Below are 20,160 nucleotides of genomic sequence, written 5' to 3' on the forward strand. Positions count from 1 at the left end.
CTATGAGAATCCTAGCATTTAGAACACAAGCACCAAATGAGCTAAAGTCAAACACCTCAAGCTCTGAAATCTGTGGATTTAGAAAGTAGACGGGCCCCTGAGTAGACTAGAATAGAACACTTTTACTGAGATATTTTTGTTCCTGCGTTTGTGAATCTGGCCGAAATCAAAGGATTTGGTGTCGTATGTACACATGTAACTTTTGACTCATGTTCCAGTCGCCCCGCTTGTCGCTCTGGGACACTTGTTCCGTCTGAAGTGTATTATACTATATCAAGTGCAATCTCAGTCAGTGAGCATGGAACTCCAGAGCACCCAGGGCAATGATAAGTGAACTGCACACTTTCCTGTCCAAGAAAACTCTGGGCACCAAAAACAAGAGGAGCAACATTTTTAGGCTACTAAGCTCCCTCCAAGCTGGCACAGATGTTCAGCCAGTCAGGGGCTGCATTGAACAGCCTGCCGGCAGCTGGTAGAAGGGATCTATGGAACCTTGGAAGGAAAAGTATAACAAAACCAGCATATCTATGCAGAACATTCAAAATGGTGATGCATTCACGTATACAGTACATTCCATTAGTAATTTAAGAAAAACAAAAACAGTTTGGGGGAAGTAAAATTGAAAAGGGTTTAGATTTTGAAAATTGTGGCTTCCAATTAAGGTATCAAATGTATGCCACATTATCACAGGAACACAAACCTGGATTCCATTTCATGGCCATCATCTGCAAGAAATGATGAAATCATGCCCCCCGACCATCGCCATCACCGCGGGGTTAGGGTTAATAGGTTGGTATTACTGCATTTGTTAGGCCGATAGCTTTATGCCAGTCCAAACCCTGTGTCTGGGTGACCTTCCCTCTTCGAGATATGGACGTTTCATGACAATGAGTGGGGGGGATTTTTCGCTCCTGAGCCCAAGTCCAAAAAATGAATGGAGGTAAATGAGCGGCTGTGTTTGGGCGACTCCGCCGCACCCCCCTTTGGCCGCAGTCAGCAGGTGGCAGTCCGCTGCACTCCGCGCTCTCCCTCTGCACACCCCAGTCCAAACCCTTTGTCTCTAGGACCCCCACACAGGGTCTGTTTCCATTTGTAAATCCGCCCAATGATTCAGATCCACTACAAAATTGAATGGGTTCTGAGTTGGCCCATGCTACACATCTTCACCAAGTTTCATGTTTTATTTGTACCCTAGAGAAATAAGCGGTCCAGAGCTGAAGTCTAACCAGGCCAGGTCCAGCCTGACCTATGGCTGATGGGCATACATACAGCAGTTCTTTTGATTGTTCAGTGTGAATTTCATTGTCTGCCCTATGCGTTAAAGGACAATGCTCGTTTTTGACATCTTTCGTCTTTCTCATCTCAACGTCTTTCGAAACGAAATAGCTTCCTCACTTGCTCCAGCACGCATGCGCACAGCGCGCAGCACGCTGTGCGCATGTGTGCTGGAGCAAGTGAGGAAGCTATTTCGTGTCTAAAGACGTTTCTAAAGATCATATTACAGAGGCATGTGAAAAACCACAACAGGCCTATGCTCTATGTAAGCACAACTAGCGATTCATCAAGACAGATTGATGAAAACAACCGTTTCGCGGCAGAAAATAGATTTTTAGAAACTCCATTCTAAGTGCCCCATCCACCGCCATTACATGGATATACTGGCTCGCGCTGGATTTTAAATTTCTTCTACATGCCTCCGAACTACACCAAAGTGATCTCGGTGAGTCAAACGTCTTATAATATGTCGTAAATAAGGTCCATGTTGTCAAAAACGAGCATTGTCCTTTAAGCAATTATACCTCATTTCCTGTTTACAGCGTTGTGTTGATGCTGAATGGCGGCCATGTTAAATTGTGGCCCTTCACCCTTATGGACGATGCTTATTAAGTAGAATGTCAAAGGGATGACGTGTTAAGCAATGAGACCTCACTTACTGTTCACATTGCTTTGACGTTGAGTGGTGGCCATGTTAATCTGTGCCCGCTGGATCTAAGGGGGCATGCATATTAAGTAGAATGTCTCTTCTTTCACTTTTCTTCTGTTGAACAAGAGTTACTGTAATGTTTGCACTTCAAAGCTGCATGGGGGAAATTTACATAGGCCAGACTCTTTTACTCTTTTAACTTCTACAAGCTAGCCCACCTATTAATAAGGGGAGGGACTCACAGGGCCCTTTATAGGGTCAGCTGGCCTTGACTGTTTTGCAAACTACAGGTAAACATGCAATACTGAATGCAAGGCTTACAAACAACGAATAGTGGACACAAGACTCACATTTTGGAACATTAAATGTCTATGTTTATCATGTGGGCAAATATCTTGAGGCACTTGTGTTGTTTTTTCGAAAAAATAGCGGGTAGTCTTTGCTTACAAATATTGTTAAATGTGTATAAATTATTATTTGGTCAGAGCTTAGTCCGACATAATCGTTTTAAAGCTACAGCTTAAAATCACACAGAAACGGACATTTGAGATCATCTAACTTCCGTAGTTTGACATATGTTTAGAGCATTTGATTGGAACATTGACAAGTGGACGGGTTTTAAGAACTTTAGACAGATTCGATAGAAGAATAGCGTTGATTGATGGGTGGATGTCGGGAGATTATTCTAAATAATTATTCTAAATCTAAGGTACCTGTTGTCGTCATTGCATGTGACCAACCGTTTTCCAGGAAGTAAGAAATTATATACTTTGATATAACATTACAACAAAAGTAGAATTTAGTAATTTTTTGGGCATACATCGTTGAATAGGTGGACACTATGACCAATTATGTGAACCAAAATGGGACAGAATGCTTTTTTCATTTCTGTGCGACTTAAAAGTGCATAGGATAGGACTAGTTAGCCTACTAGGCCTACCGATAAATGTTAATAATTGTAAATATTAAATAAATGCTTCAGAAATTGATTTAGGCTACAAATGGAAATACATGAATTGAATGGGGAATTGTTTCACGCCCTTTGAAGATCCACAGAGAATGGAGCAGAAAGAGAGTGCAGGGAACAAAGGCTACAGAAGTGCTCCAGTGTTTTGCTTTAGGTAGTCTATTCGAAATGCCCAGGTAAAAAAGCTTTTCTTATATATGTTGTCCTGGACTGTTGAGCACCAAACCCTTCTTTTCTAAACTTGGCTTAAGTGCGTTGGACTCTACCCATTTGGACAGCGCAGACTCCGTCTAATGGAATGGCAGTGTTATGTTACGGTAGGCTGGAAAAAGTAAATCCACATAGGAAAATAAATAGGGCGATCTGGGAAAATAACCTTACATTATACATTTAGTGGTGAATTATGCCCCAATGCTCCAGTGTTCAGTTTATGAAATTGTGGGGCTTCATTAGGCCCGCACGCACTGCAGCGTCATCAAAACTATGTCAAAGCCTACTTGACCAATGAGAAAAAGTGGAGGATCCTCTTACATAAACAACACATGGTCCTTTTACGAGGAACTGGACATGTTATTCCTTGTCCCTTGATCATGGCACAGAGAGAGAGAGAGCCCTGCATTTGTACTATGGAAACAGCATCATCATCATAATCATCACTATTAAATTGGAGAAATAATCTCATCATCAACATTTATTATGTTGTCATCTGTGATGGCCCCCGTGGTGCCATCTAGAGGTATGTTGCTTAATTGCCATTGACCATTATAATCTGTCTCTGCCTCTCTCTCCCTGCAGGTAATGAGCCAGCCTGGGGCACCTGGGCCTGGTGCACCGGTGAGGATCAAAGGCTGCACCCCAGGACCACAATTTGGCTCACACTCTTGCTGCCGCTCTGCCCCTCTTTTGTTCATTTTCACAGGCACCTATTTGTTTTATGTTTGGTTATGTTAGAGTAGTTATTTCGTTTTCTTTCATGCACTTTTCAACACCCATCCACTCTCACACATCCAACATGCAGCACCACTGATATCACTCCCCACTGTATATTCTACTATTTGGTTTAGTTTAGTTGTTTCAGTTGTTCTAATTTACTTGATTATATATATTTTTGGTTAATACATATTTTTGTCATATTCAAACCGTGATGTGTCTCCTTCTTGTTGTGGCCATCTGAGCCAGGTCATGACATCATCATTATTCATGAAAACTATTTTGAATTAGGCTGATGGGATTCTGTTAAACCTTTCTATCCTGCAGTTGAGGTGTAGTCTTGGCTACTCACGTCAAAATATCACCACAAGTGAAGTAATAGTGTGAAGGCAAAGTGGACTGAGACCCCATCGGAGCTCAGGTGGACCAGGAGAGGGGACAGTGTGAATGCAAGGAGAACTGAGTTCTCTTTCTCTTGGTCCACTTTTTGGACCACTTTAAGGGGACTGAGTTTGGTTCTTTTAAAGAGAACTAAATGTGAAAACACATTAGGTGAATTTCTTTTTATTGATGGGTAGTTGCTTTCCTGTCTCTGGTAATCCGCCAGTCCATGCGTAGGGGACTTTATTTTTTCCATGCGTAGGGGACTTCTGTATTCTCCCATCGCGGTAGGTAGGTACAGTAGGTAGGTAGGTACAGTAGGTAGGTAGGTACTGTGGGCTGGCTGACTGGCTGGCTGGCTGGCTGGTTGGTGAAAGAAAGAAAGAAAGAAAGAAAGAAAGAAAGAAAGAAAGAAAGAAAGAAAGAAAGAAAGAAAGAAAGAAAGAAAGAAAGAAAGAAAGAGGACCCTAACCCGGGTCCATTCCCCATTCCTACCCCCTTTCTACCCCTCTATCTGGGCCCAGGCACATTCACGCCCACACAGACATACACCAGTGTTTGCCATGTCTCTCCTATGATGTTTTTAGCCTCTCTTACTCTGAAAATGTAATTTAATGTAATTTATTGCTTTATAAATGTTCTTAGCCGGTAGACAAACATACTCCTGGAGCTTGCTCGATCGCCTTGTTGAGAGGGGTCAGGGAAGAATTTTTTACAGCTCACTTATCTGGCCCCCGGGGGATACTGTTTTTTTGCTTCTCTCTGGAATATGTAGGGGTGGGTCGTATGCCCACCTCCCTTGTTCTCTGTAAGGCGCATTGTGTTGCTTCTGGGTATGAAATGCACTATACAAATAAAGCTTTGATTGATTGAAAGAAAGAAAGAAAGAAAGAAAGAAAGAAAGAAAGAAAGAAAGAAAGAAAGAAAGAAAGAAAGAAAGAAAAAAGAAACAGCAGATACAGAGTAGCAAAAATACACTAGATAAGCAAATCTATGCTATAAGCATAGATAAGCAGCATCAAAAATAGCACTCAAAATAAAAATAAAAACAGACTAAATAAGTTGGAAATAAGTTAAAGGCACATTCTAGCGCCACAACGTAAGTATGTAAAAAGGTAGAAAAAAGGGCGGAGAATAACAAAGAAGAAGTTGACAAGATACGGAGCTGCTGAAACAGGCAGCCACACGGAGTGGCGCTGGAACAGACCAGCTAGCACATTACCGCACCACATTACGTCAGGGCGGCTTGTGGAACAACAAAGCCACGGATAGATGGAGGGACGGAGGATGTGATAAACTGGCAATTGGGGCTGTTGGGCTGCAGGCTCTCGCCCATCAGCCAAAAAATTACTGACTCTGTGGCGCCCCCCTTGGGTTGCAGCCGGCAGGGGCGGTTCAGTGCACTCCGGGCTCTCCCCCTGCACACCCCATTTCAAACCCTGTATCTCTAGTGCCCCCACACAGGGAGAGGGCTTGTTCTATCTTAAGTTTTGTTTTCATTTCGGGATCTTCCCCGTGATTTAGACCTGCTCCGAAATTTAAAGGGATATTCTGGAATTTTTGAACTAGGGCATTTTCGACTTACCTATGTTGTTTTTGACTGATGGAGATCATTTTCAATTAATTCCATGCTGAATTTTCGTCGGTGTTATGCCTGGTGATGCCATCGCGAATGTTATCTACTCGAAACTTCACCATGTGCAGCCTACAGTAAAAACATTACAACAACTGTTCTTCTTCCGGTCCAGACCGGATGATTATGAGCAGTGTTGGGCAGTAACGCGTTACTTGTAACGCGCTACAGTAATAATATTACTTTTTCCAGTAACGAGGGGTGTAGCGAGTTACTAATCACATTTCAGTAATAATATTACAGTTACTTGCCCCCAGAAAGCTCGCTACTGCATTACTTTTGTCATAGGCCTGCTGTTTATTTATTTTCGTTTTACAAAGGGTGAAATAAAGTTTTGATTTCAGATTGAAGAACGTTCCGCTCATATCACGTCCCGTCACATTACCAGGCAAGCAGCGAGCGAGCGTAGCTATTTGAACATGACGACGTTAACATTCCATGGCTGGAAATACGCACACTATTTCGATTTCCTGGAACTGAAAGACAACAAGAATGTTGTCAAGTGTAAACTGTGTGTAAGTTCTACTAAGACTCTTTCTTGTGCCAGAAACACCACCTCAAATCTCCTGAAACATTTGCTACGCCAACACAGCAACATGAAGTTGGTGGAAAGAGAACCGGACCGTGATGAGCACGCTGCAAAAGGTAGTCAATATGGAAAGTAATATATTACATAAGTAACTAGTTACTTTTGGCTGGGAGTAATAAGTAAAGTAACGATATTACTTTTAAAAAGGGTAATGAGTAATAAGTAATATATTACATTTTTTGAGTAACGAGCCCAACACTGATTATGAGATGCGTCATCGCGCTTCCACTCTAGACCGGCGAAACAACACCGAACAAGAAAGGCCCCAGACTAAACTGAGTGCTACTTTACTTACTTTGCCTGAAGACTCACAGACAGAACTATAAGTTCCACCAACCAGAACGGATTATGCAATGGTTTGAATTCAAAATGAATGGTAAATAGACAAAATAATCCCTATATACTTTACTTATATTTAATTTGTTTTTGGGTGCGCTTTGGGTGTTTGGGGGTCTTTTTTTGGACAGGCTAACGTGACTTCATTGTCTTGCAGTAGCATTAGCCACCGGTAGAAATTGGAATGACCCAAAGCTGTCTACAGCATGGAATTAATTGAAAATTATCTCCATCAGTCAAAAACCTCATAGGTAAGTTGAAAATGACGCCCTAGTTCAAAGACTCCAGAATATCCCTTTAATGGCTTCTAAGTTGGCTACATGCTACACCCCTCTACCAAGGTTCATGAAAATCGGTCTGTTAGTTTTTGCGTAATCCTGCTAACAAATAAACCAATAAACAAACAAATAAATAAACACACACCACCGAAAACTGCGGTGTCGCTGGGGGCAGAGGTAACAAATTGAATATCCATTCGGTAACAACCTGTTTTGATTGACAACACGCGTTCAATTAAAACATTTAAAACGTGTTTAATTATTTGAGGTGGTGAGAGCTAGGGGTGGTGTGAACCCTAGTGTCTGTGCTCTCCTTCATGCTGTGGGAGCCAAATCCTGTCTGTGGATGGCAGTCCTCCAGGCAAATTACACATCCCGTTGGAGCGAGTGTGTCATGGGAGCAAATGGCTGGTTATGGTGCATAGAGACAGAAAACTTTGAAATTACCAGGGGAGTATTGGAATCTAAAAGATTGGTTCTGTATGATAAATGGTATCATTCACCGAATTCTATGAGTGTTTAGACACAAAAGCATGATTTGAATCCTCTTAAGAAACTATAAAACACTAGAACGAGTGAAATAATTTGTCTTGAATTTAAACTAAAAAGTTAATCATTTCAATGCCAGCCTCCAGTCTCTTAAGCACTCATAATTATGGAGTGAGACCAAAATGGACCTTCAACTTTAAGAATGACCAGACTCAGTAATTTGAGCGAGTGAGAGTGAGAGAGAGAGAGAGAGAGAGAGAGAGGGAGGGAGTGAGAGGGGAAAGGGGAAAGTTCTGTACTTTTTTGTGGCTCTAGGAGTGTGTGTGTGTGTGTGTGTCTGTCTGTGTGTGTAGGGAGGTGCAGACTGGGCTCTCGTGGACTTTTGGGGGGTTTGAAAGAGGGCGTCACTTCAGGGTTCGTCTCTGGCCCAGCCCCTTTCATAGGGTAGGAGCTGCAAGAGGACCTCAGGTCCCAAAACTGGAAAGGAGTCCCTTTTGAATGGAGAGTATAGAATCGCGGACTACACTGGTAACATGAGATCCTTGCTTTTGGTCCTGGGTGCCCTCTTGCCTTTGCTCTGTCTACCCAGTCCCGGCCACGGAGGTAAGTGCCATCCAGATTAATCCATTAGCTATTACTGTCCTCTTGCACACACACACACCCCCACCCCTGTGTCTATCTCCATGCCCCCTCCACTCAGAAAGGCACAGCTGTGGGAATAAGGGTCAGTGGAGTCCGTCACTGTTCCCTAGGGGTTCCCCCTACATAACTCACATTTTATCAGCTGTTGCTGGGGTTGTGATGCCTTATACACCGATTTAGGATCAGCCTGACTGCTTGCACACATGCAGCCCTTACTTGTAGGAGGTAAGCCTGAGCAGAAGAGGACTTGTGGGGCTGTATTCAGAGAATTCCTAGGGTTTTTCCTATTCAGAGATTTAAAAAGAAATCTAGTTAGAACTTTCTCCTGAAAAGCTAATTATGTGCTTCACAATGACAATGTGCTTCGTGAGCATGACTATGAGCGCTGTGATTGATGCTGTAGATGTGGGGCTACCTGGCTGGTGTATTGATGAATCCATCATGTGTGCAGAAATAAATTGCTCTAACTATTGTGGGGAGTAACGGACTGGAATGTAGTTGAAAGATTGTAGTCTTGCATAAATACCCTTTTATTTCTTACAGTACGTGAAACAAAACAATAATCAACACAATAAGCCTCAATAGCCTCCCTGTTACCCATATTATCATACTTTCCGTAGCATGCTCGATCAAGTTTATTCAAGTGGAAATCAAATGAAATGCCAGATTATTTAGGGACTAGAGAAAGAAAAAATCGTTGGGGTTTGATTCTGCTGACTGATGGCTGTGGAAGTTGCAAATTACTTTCCCTGAGGCCAAATAGTTCAGGTTTGACACCCCTTTAATCTCTGGTGTTGTAGTGTTGCTTCAGTTTGTTGGAAATGTAAATCCATCCCTTACCAGGATAAACCCTCCCGATTGAGACCTCCTTACCAACTCTTTGCCGTAATGTTTGCAAAACATCTAGCTGGTTGCAACCCTGATTGAAATTGACTAATTCTTAAACTTTGCTAGGAGTGAAACACCCACTTTTATTTGAATTTTCTGGCCATTCAGGAGAAACTTGGCCCCAGAACACATCAGCTGTTACATCTTTGAAATCTGCTTTTAATTACCAGTCAGAGCAGAGAAAATCACAGTGTGCAAAAATCTTTCAAAATCAAGCCTGACCATAGGTCTGGTGCAGAGCCAATAGATTTTGCCTAAACACATTTTACACATACTTTTAGGTTTGCCTTTAATGTCATTCTATTGGTGACTTTCATTCATGGATAAGACAGAGAGCTCCTATGGAGTTCTGATGTTGTTGGTCTTGGGAAAATGTGTTGTAAGTTTTCCCAGCGCATGGTCTCAGAAAGCAGGTGTGTGTCAGTGAGATGTTTGCTTAGGGTGTGTGGGAGCAGTGTTTGGGTTACAGACAACGTTTTTGTTATCGTGGTGTACAGAGAGGTGAGCTGAGGTCCTTCCCTAGGCTGTGAATGGGTCTTTCAGAAGATGATACGTAGCATAAGGGGCCAAGCTAGGCTGCCCCTAACCCACCCAGGGTAGTGAGCTAGAGAAGGGTAAATAACTGCCTACCCACCCCTCCCCTACACGTATAGATGTAACATACAATGGCCCCACAGTGCAGTCTGAATCAGCTGCAGCAGTACCTTTCTCGTTTTCTCGTTAAGATGCAGTTGGCCCCACTCGGAAGTGTGTATGTTTGTGTGTTTTGTATAAGTGTGTGTTTGGCACTGGACACTGGGTCTGTAGTGTTTATGGAAAAGGAAGGGGAATCTGGCTTTTGCTCCGAGTCCAATTAAGATCTGAACTGATGCCTGAAGCTTACTGGATCACACACAAAACTGTGCACATGCCGGTTTGGAGAGAGACGCCAAAACCTTTGTTCAAATGCTGAGTCTGTTGTGCTCCACAAGCTCTAAGATCTTCAGAATCTCATTGGAAATTCCAGTCCAATTATAAATGGACCAATAGTGATCAATCCCATCACACGCATCTTGATCTGAGTAGGAAACAGCTGGTTAAAACATGCCTATGGTGCACGATCAAAGCTGAATAGAAGATCGATTCAGTTCATTATCAACTATTAGTGTCCATCATGACTTCCAATGTTATTCACAAGTATATTTTGCACTAGTAATTATATCGCTCTTCATGAAAACAACCTAAATTTATAATTTACTGTATGCACTGAATGGAGATGTGCTTAATAGTAAAACATGTAATCAGCTAAGCAATGCTACAAGGAGACATTGCCTGCTTGCTCAAATGTAGGATTAGCCTTACAGGCCTACTGTATCTCTGCCAAATCAGAATCATAATCCGTTTCTGGTGCAACTTGATCTAATAGCCCTGCAGCTTTAACACTAATAGCAGTCACCCGCTAGCCCTGTAGGGCTAATACTAATGTTGACCAGCCCCTACTCCCTCCTTCTCTCTCCCTGTATCCAACTACAAGCTGTCAGGGACACAGACTAACTGGAATTTGCATCACTGACCTCACTTCCTCTCCTGTCTTTACATCTTGTTCCTGTGTCACCAGGGACACATGGGTACCAGCTGGGAGAATGGCTCTCGGAAACCAGAGCTTCGTTAGATTTCAGAACGCTGCTTCCTCCCTTGTGCCCCAATCCTTCTCCCCTTCCCAGCCTCACGGGTCTGAGTATTAGACAGATGTGGTGAAAGAAATTTGGTGGAAACTAGAAGGAGCTTTCTTATGCTAAGTTGAGGATATAAATCAGGGGAAAGAAGTGGATATTTTAGATCACTCTTCACTGTTTCATTAAGCAGTACAATTGTAAAGCTGATGGTGAATGAGAACTGGGGGATGTCAGTGACTCAAACTTCCAGAAGAGTTGTAGGTTACTGAAATATATCCTTCTGCTGCTCTCATTTAAGCACAGCATTTACAGTAGACCCGTTTGTATTGTGCAAAAGTGCAAATACTCTTTTACTTAGTGGATGATGTTAAAACACTGTTTGTAACCAAAGGGTCCCAAGTTTGATTCTAGCAGTGCAACCTTGTTGTGCAAGTGATTTTTGGCATAAACCACTATATCCACAGAAATATCCAACTCAACCCTAATTTAATCCAAATAACAAAATGTAAATTTTACAAAATAGCGATTTAAAGTAATTGACATGATAAACGACAAATCACAACTGATCATTGGTTAGCTGTGCTGACATATGGGTTGAACTGTGTGCAAAGTGGTTGCCTACTGTACATTACCGCATATATTGGCCTTTCTGAAATCTGTTCCTAGAGCTGTAGGCTACTCTGTGTAATATGCCCCTCTTTTTATAGCTAGGAGCCACAGCAGGACAAGTCGCCATTTATCCGGTTTCAAATGTCAGTTTGCCATCCACTATGAACAAGGAGTCAGACTCAATCAGCCAGAAGCTCCGTGGCCAGAAAATGCAATTGTGCCTAGTTGGCTTCTAAGATTTTCCCATTTGTTGGAGTTTGTGTATTTCCCACTATGTTCTCTATTAAATTGTTGGCTGTCAACGCCTGCCCCATTATTTTTACGTCTATGATCTCCTCAGAGTCGGGAGCCTCAGACCTCACACAGACCTCATTTACCCCTGGGTACAGAGACAAAGAGATCCAGACACTATCCTGAGGTGCTAGGTCAAAGGCCATTAGCTGGTATGCCCCAATGTTGTTTTAACCCTTTCCTTGTCAAACACATACAGCCTAAGCCTACTCCAGAGGAGAAATAATGAGAAGCTCTATAAGTAGCCTCAACCTAGCCTAAACCTTTGTTGTATATCTTTTTTACCATACAGTAGAGCTGACAGGCTCAATGACACAGACTGTTATGTTTTGTGGCAGATAGATGAGTGGTGTTTGAAGATTTTGGACTAGCCCACTGGTTTCATTGTGCCAGGCATGATCAATTGTGCAAGGCAAGATCAATTGTGCCAGGCAAGCTCAATCAGTTTTGCCTGTATTGTGACCCAGGCCTGGAACAGGATAGCTGGAATGAAAAATGAGAACTGCTTTAGCACAACCAGGGCTGGATAAGATGCAAAACAGACAAAGGCAGCAGCTGCATTTCAGCACAGGCAAACGTGCCAGGCCGTTTTATTACTCACACGCACCCACAGCTCTGATGAAATGCTAACATGCATAAGCATAAAAATAGTCTTTTAAACTGGTAATGAGTTGACTAAAGAGAGCAATTAAATGGTTATCAACGACATTTTGTGTTTAATCAACAACATTCTTTTATCGAACCCCTAGGAACCCCTAAGTTGCAGCTGAAATTCAAATTTCACAAAATCTACATCAATTATCAGAAATACACTTCAAACTGAAAAAAATGTTGTTTATGAATCATAACAAACACTGCCAGCCATGCTAGCTCACATGACGCTGACTCATCATAAAGGAGTCAACAATCTGGTGCTACTGGACTGAAACCGTGCCCTCAGGACTACAGAAGGGAGTGAGCCACACACGCAAGGACCCTGTGGTTAATCATGGGATGTCATAGGATCTGGAACAAATGTCTTTAATACGCAGAGCCATTGGGAAGCTTGTTGGAAAATATACAAACAGAAGATTAAAGACATGTCAGGTGCACCTACATAGACTGCAAAATCATTCTCTCACAATATCAAGGCTGCTATGATATATTGCACTGTTGTTATAGTGAGCTTATTCTCCTTCAGTACAAGTATTGAAATGCAAACAATTATTAGATATTCAGATTCATATAACTATAACGCCACTAAATACTGTAACTATACAGTCTGCCTGTTATATCCTTTATCTAACTCAAGAAAATACAATATAATTGCCTGTTGGTGATAATGAGTTTCAATGAAATTTCTATCACCAACTGTCGTGAACTTGAGCTTCAGCTTTCCAGACATTCATTTCTTCTTCAGCCTTTTTCACACAACTTTCACATCATGAATGAGAGGCAAGAGGATACAATGAGAGAGACTGTTTACGGCGCGCTGAGACAGAGGAGCGTCAGTGTCCACTTGCGTCCTCAGTCTCAGCTGGTCTCTACAGAGGCTCCAGTCTGAGACAGAATCAACAGGGGCTGTGGACAGGATAGGGGATTCTGGCAGATGAGTGATACAAATGGATTGCACTGGGTAAATATAGCTTGGCGGTCCGTCACAGAGCGCATTGCTTCACATGTCTCTGAGGAGAGTGGGAATACTGGGGAGCACGATTGGGAGAGGGTTATGTGTGTATGTGCATGTATTCATCTGTGAGCGTGTGTGTGTGTGTGTGTACAGTATGTGTTGCTGAGGTTCACACAGACGTCAGTGTTTGGAGTCCAGAGCCATGTCATCATTCCCCAGTCATGAAGGCTTTAAATAGCCAAAGGAAATGATCTGTTCCATAGGGCTCTGCTTGTCTGGCTGTAATCTCCTTCAGTAGTTGGGACTGGGAGGGACTGGAGATATGTCTCTGTCAAATAGTACTCTTGCAGTCTTCCTGGTCAGATGACAAAGCTTTAGTCTGGGCAGATTTAAGATGGCTACCGCCACGTCCTTAGTTAAGGTTTGGTTTGGCACCATTCAAAATCCCCATATTCAATTGCCTACAGTATGTATACTGTATCTCAGCCAATTCTGCACTGATGATTTACAAGTTTGATTAAAATCTGAATTAAACGTTTTAATCAAATCTGAATTAAACGTTATATTCAAATCTGTCAGGGAGGTTCATGTTACACTGACCCGCTAGCACTGGTTTAGTTTTACAATATTAATGGGTTTTTGTGAGGAAGAAGAAAGTAGCAAATCACAATGAAACCGATCAGTCGTTTTGATACTGTGGTCCTGGTGCATCAGACAGTGGAGATTGGAGAACATAAGCAACCGACTGGAAACTTTGAAGGCGTTTTTCTCTAAAACATGGTTCAGTCCATGGTGGTGTAGCGGTCTAAACATCTGGCTCCGGTGCAGCTGCCCACCAGGGACCGGGGTTCGTGCCCTGGTCTTGCCAGGTCCGAATAAGGCCATATCCGGCATATTGGGCCACCACTCCCTATAGTTTAATTTTGGCGTGAGGGTCCACTGCTCTACAGCGACCCCATCTGGTGTCGGAGTCACGGTCACGGTCTTGAGAGCTCTCATCCGGATCGCCAGAGTTGCGTGACGGACCCTCCACAGCAGTTAAAATTAAATTGCATGTTTCCATTGTGAAGTTTGACTAAATGGGACATTGGGGATGTGGAATTTGCAGCTGGATTGATCTCATTTGTTTTGCTTCAAGCATAAAGATGGATCCCATCCCAGAGATGCATCTCAACATCCCAGCTTAAGTGCTTAGAAGTTTCAGTCAATCAATCAATCAATCAATCAAAGCTTTATTTGTATAGCGCATATCATACCCAGAGGCAACACAATGCGCTTTACAGAGAACAAGGGAGGTGGGTGTACGACCCACCCCTGAATATTCCAGAGGGAAGCAAAAAAACAGTAATCACCTGGGGGCCAGATAAGTGAGCTGTAAAAATTCTTCCCTGACCCCTCTCAACAAGGCAATCGAGCAAGCTCCTAGAGTATGTTTGTCTACCAGATAAGAACATTTATAAAGCAATAAATTACATTAAATTACATTTTCAGAGTAAGAGAAGCTAAAAAACAACATAGGAGAGACATGGCAAATACTGGTGTGTGTTTGCTATGGCCCAGGCCTAAAGCCGGAAGTGGGCTGGTGTATGTCTGTGTGTATGTGTATGTGTGTGTTAACTAAATGCTACGACATCCACAGCAGACACAGGGGTATCTATCGGACTCAGGGAGGTCTGCTGATGACAGTGGGGCATCCACTGGACCTGGTTAGAAGATAGGAGGGAGAGAGAGAGACACCAGGGAGAGGGGAGGCAGCACAGGGTTAGTAGTACACAGAGCCATAAAAGCAACACGGATATTAAAACAGGCAACCTGGAGCAAGCTCCTTGAATATATTTGTCTAATGGCTCATAACATTTATAGAGCAATAAATTACATTAAATTACATTTTCAGGGCAAGAAAGGCTAAGAGCATCAGGTCCAGGCCTAAGCCGGATGTGGACTGATGTGTGTCTGTGTGTACGTGTGTGTGTGTAACTACATACTACAACATCCACAGCTGACACGGGGGTATCAATCGAACTCAGGGTGGTTTGCGGGCAACAGTGGGGCATCCACTGGACCTGGTTAGAAGGTAAGAGGGAGAGAGAGAGACACTAGGGGAGGCAGAAAACGGTTAGTAGCACGCTGAGCCATTGAAGCAACACAGATGTCAGAACAGAACAAGCCTGTTTCAGGGTAACCAGCTTCTGTACACTACTTGATATACACACAGTGTATAGCAGAAAATACACCTATGTATACAGAGGATTCACAGGTAGGTTTGAGGCTGCCTTTCTGTGTCTCAAGGTCCTGGCTAGTGATTGTAGGCTAGGTCGAAAAGGTAAGTCTTGAGATCTCGCTTGAAGACCTCCGTCAGTGTTGCAATTTTGCAAAGTTATCCATGGTAGCATTAACGTTACACTTTTTATTTCGGTCAGTGGTTGAGAAATAATTGACTGTGGAATGTATAGCTTGTCCAATCAGAATTGAGTATTTCAGAGAGCCGTGTAATAAAGTGTGGACAATTAGAACGCACTAATTTTGGACAAAGCTGACCAACGGCAGAATAATTCTGGAGTAGCTGGAACGCTAGGCAAGGTAAGGCGAGGTAGAACGTTCAGAGAGCAGCTACTCTATCAGAGCAGGGTTTTATTTGGAGCAATAATTCTATAGCCACCCCGGGCAGTATTTTATGTTAAAATTAGCCAACATAGCATAAATGCTGTCAGGCCGACGGTGTCTGAGGAAAATATAAACAGGAGCAGATACCCAGATACAGATAATTGGTCTTTATTGTGTTAGATAATACCATGCATGAAGGAAACAACAAACAAGCAAATGTCGGTATAAATTCCTAAAGTTTGACAACAAGCACTGTATGTTCGATATAATACGAATTTGATTGTTTTGATGAGATGCAACAGCACAGGAAGTTAATCCTAATTGTGACCATTGATGATCCTGCACCTGTGTTTGAATGAAGCCATGCGCTCTCTCCCACTGGGAAGCATTTAGAGTTAGACCCTTGTAAACAATGGCATCCTTTTTCAATGGATGCCATTCTGTAATGGTTTAGCTTCTTTGTCATACAAAATGTCTTTTCAATGGCTAATTAACAATATGTAAAGGAACAGATGTTTTCAAGATCAGATGTCCATTTAGAAAAGTTAAATTCAAAGATAAGTGAATTTCAGACCATATTTTATTGGAAATTATGTTCCCTGTAGACTCAGAGAAATGCAAGAGTGCATAGCTGGAATGGATCTTTCAGGCGTTCTACAGTACCTGACATCTGTCTTTCTGTATGCGGGTTAACATTCCACTGATATTCTCTGTCCAACAGTGAAAGCCGCTTTGGGACACACACTAGGGGAGATTGTTCAACTGACTGAAAGAACAGCTATACAGCAGTTTTACTGACATGATTTATCCGGGTTTGTTTCAATGAAACTTCACTATTCAAGATAAAAGTGCATGTACACACTCACAAACTCACTCTGTAAGCCAGACGGTAGAATAACATTTAAAGGAGATTTGGACTGATGCATTACCTCGACTTAGGAGGATGGATGTAGGATGTAGATTGACTTGGGACTGTGAAAGATATAATTTAGCATTAGCATGTGACTGTCTCAACACTGTTGAGAACTAGAAATGCATCTACAGTACTGACTGCAGTCATTTATATATGGCTATAGTATCCTTAAGTATGGCTAAAGTGATATTGCTTTCCCTAGATAATGTCCCACAAGATAATCTACAATTGACGGCTAATATAAAAACTACTCAGGATTCATGAATGAACCAGAAACTCCTGGCCAGATGTCCCATGTTAAAGCAATACATCGCGATATTTGGACCTTTACAAACATGTCTGGTGCTAATTCTCCAATTAGATTTACTAAAAGTAAGCTGAATCGTCCAAACAGTCTACTCAGAACGATAATACATTGACATTTATTACCTTTTAAAACTCACGCCCCCGGGACGCAGCATTCAGTCGAAGTGTGCATGCGCAACGTTGTGCTTAAACAACACAGTAGTAGCTAACTATTCCGGCGTCTATGGATATCATACATTTTTTAGCTCAATGATATCATGGCGGAGGCGAGAAAACCGAAGCGAAACATCACGGAGGAAGCCAGAAAAAGAAAAAGACAATCTGATAACTTTACGACAGTACGACAGTGCACTTACTCGCAGAGTCTGTGGGGGCGCGGTTCCGAGAAAATGCTATGTATTGCTTTAAATAGTAGTTACTCACATGTGAATTCACAACTATACAACTGCCGGAAAAATGGCTCAATACCTCAACAAGACACAATTTGATTATTCAAAGAGTAGAAATACATGTGGCTAATGGTTATTATTATTATTATTATTATTATAACTATATTTTAAACATTAGACATTTAATATCTTGGTTAAGGCTCAAGAGTGATAAACCGATGAGTTATTTTCAAAAAGGAGGATTTGCAAATGATTTTAGAAAACTATTCATCTCCAGTTGTGTTTTCTGCCTTTTTAACCCTAGCGTCACACTGAACATGACTGCTGCTTTTAGCTCTGCCACAGATGACTGAAGCTGCAAAAAATAAAATACATTATTAAAGTCTTATGAAGCTGGGCTGTGGCAATGAAGTGATGCTTCTGGAAACAAGACCAACGCCCCTGACTTTGGTGAAACAAGTCTTAGTAACTGTAATCATTTTCCCCCAAAATACAGTACATGTATTACAGTTCAACAAAATTCCTCTCATTTTGGTACATTTCGTACTGTTCCATTGAGCCTTTCTTTCCACCTTTTCATTCCTCTGCTTGACACTGTGGAGTGTTGGCTATAGGCATCCGTTTTCAGAAACAAAGGTTTCTTTTCACAGTAGTCCTGTTTTTACAGTTTGCTTTTCTAGGCTAGTTCCCTGTAGTAAATTGGTCCTTCTGCAGTAGATTCTCCCTGCACCTCATAAATGTTTTAAAAAAAGAATGCTCTTTCCATGGATCAAAAAACGCCCCATAGCTTGGCATGGTGGAGTCTGAAGAGAAGCTGGATTGTTACATTGCACATGCATTCCATCAACCCAGCAATGCAAAGCTTCTGAACAGAAGTGTGCGTGTGTCTAGTGTATTGTGTCTTAGTGTGTGTTTGCAGTGTTTTTTGTACTTATGTGTGTCTGTATACTTGTGTGGAGCAGCTCTCTGCCTCCGTCTTCCAAGCATTTCTATTCCTCCCTCATCCACATTTTTCTCATACACGCACTCACACAGTGAAGAGAGTGTATTTGTTTTACTCTGTGTGCCTTAATGACTTAATTGACACCGCCATCCACTTAATCTGTTCAAATGAGCATGGAGTGATTGGGTGTTTAGACCTGCTGGGTTGAATCTTAAGGGAGAGGGGAAACAGACCACCCCTTGGATGGCATCTACTGTAGGAGACTGGATGAATTTGACTCATGCTGTTTTTTGTTGTTTGCAACTTCTGTTTAGGCTGTTCCTTCAAGAGTGAGCGTGCTGTACTAAATGGCCCAATATGGTGTCACATCATGTTTATTATGACAGACTCATTGCGCAATCTGACTGGAGAGCTAAGGTTGCTACTCAGAGTAAAAACTCAGCAGTGCACCTGAGAACATATGGTATACACAGCACACACAACCAGTGATCACATTAAAGCATGGTTGACCTGGCTGGTTATTTGCAAGTGAAGTCCAGCATGAAGCCGGTAGTAGTGAAGTTATGTTGTGTCAGTGAACACACATGGTGCCTCTGTGGATGTCCTCCAGTGGGATAGTGTGGGAATGAAGTATGGCTGTGGTTCTGCTTCTGTACATCTGGGCATGGTGTGACATGCTTGAGTTTGTGCATTCGTGTCTGTATGTGCAAGTGTGTGTATGAGGAGTTGGAAGTGTTAAGATGAAGCATCATTAAAGCAGTTGGACAAGCCTTGAACAAGCCTTAAGCCTAGCACTTACAGTACAGCAGTTTTAGTGACACTTTAATGTGACACTATGACTGAAGCACCTCTGTGGTGTAACTACCCTGTGGTTTACCTACTGTAACTTAGTCAGGCGTAGATCTTCATCAAGCCACATTTTAAATCCTTTTGAAATACTAATACTCAAATACAAATTCAAATACTTGATAATTGATTCAGCTTATTTGGCACAATAGAACCAACTGAGTCAACATGTTCCTATACCAATGCATTTACTTACTTACTTACTTGCTTACTTACATTACTTTAGAAATTGAATTCCTATATTAATGCAATGCATTCCTATACAAAAGTGGGCAGCTGTATAGGGGGTGGCTGTAGCTAGGTAGAGCGGGTCGTCCAGTGATCGCAGGGTCGGGGGTTCGAATCCTAGCTCCTCCTGACAAAATGTCAGTGTCCTTGGGCAAGACACTGAACCTCAAAGTGCTCCCAATGAGCAGGCCAGCACCTTGCATGGCAGCTGCCGTCATTGGTGTGTGTGAATGGGTGAATGACATGCCTTCATTGTAAAGTGTTTAGGATAAAAGTGGTATATAAGTGCAGTCCATTTACCATTTACCAAAAGCAATGCATTAAGTACTACACGCATTATTAGGAGTGCATTCCCATAGGAAATGCAATAAAGAGTCAGTTCTCCTATATGGCTGTGAATCCTGGACCTTGAAGCCCCCGCTGCAGAAGTCCCTAGATGGGTGTTACACCAGAATGCTATGTGCAGTATTTAACATCAATCAGAACAAGCACGCTAGCAACAAGCATCTGTTTGGGGGGCTACCAAGGGTGAGTGAGAAAATAGCAGCCCGGAGAGTGAGGCTGGCTGGTCCCTGCCAGAGACACTGGGAACTTCCAGCCAGCAAACTGGTGCTGTGCGAGCCAATAGACATCGATCTCGAGGGTGTCTCACACCCACGTACGTGGAAGTACTAAAGAAAGACACAGGGGTGGAAAGTACTGGCACCCTA

General features: G+C 42.4%; 1 protein-coding gene across 1 annotated transcript in view; it reads left to right on the top strand.

Moving 5' to 3' along the window:
- Positions 1-8,060: 8,060 nt before the first annotated feature.
- cspg4 (chondroitin sulfate proteoglycan 4) overlaps positions 8,061-20,160 on the top strand; it is a gene marked incomplete at both ends in the record, with an annotated part of 58,967 nt that continues 46,867 nt past the window's right edge. The window contains one exon of the mRNA XM_084450851.1: positions 8,061-8,130. Coding sequence (XP_084306977.1) covers positions 8,061-8,130 — 70 coding nt within the window. The remainder of the gene's footprint in view (positions 8,131-20,160) is intronic.

Source organism: Borostomias antarcticus (assembly GCF_949987555.1).
Source record: "Borostomias antarcticus genome assembly, chromosome: 16".
In the NCBI taxonomy this organism is placed as follows: Eukaryota; Metazoa; Chordata; class Actinopteri; order Stomiiformes; family Stomiidae; genus Borostomias; species Borostomias antarcticus.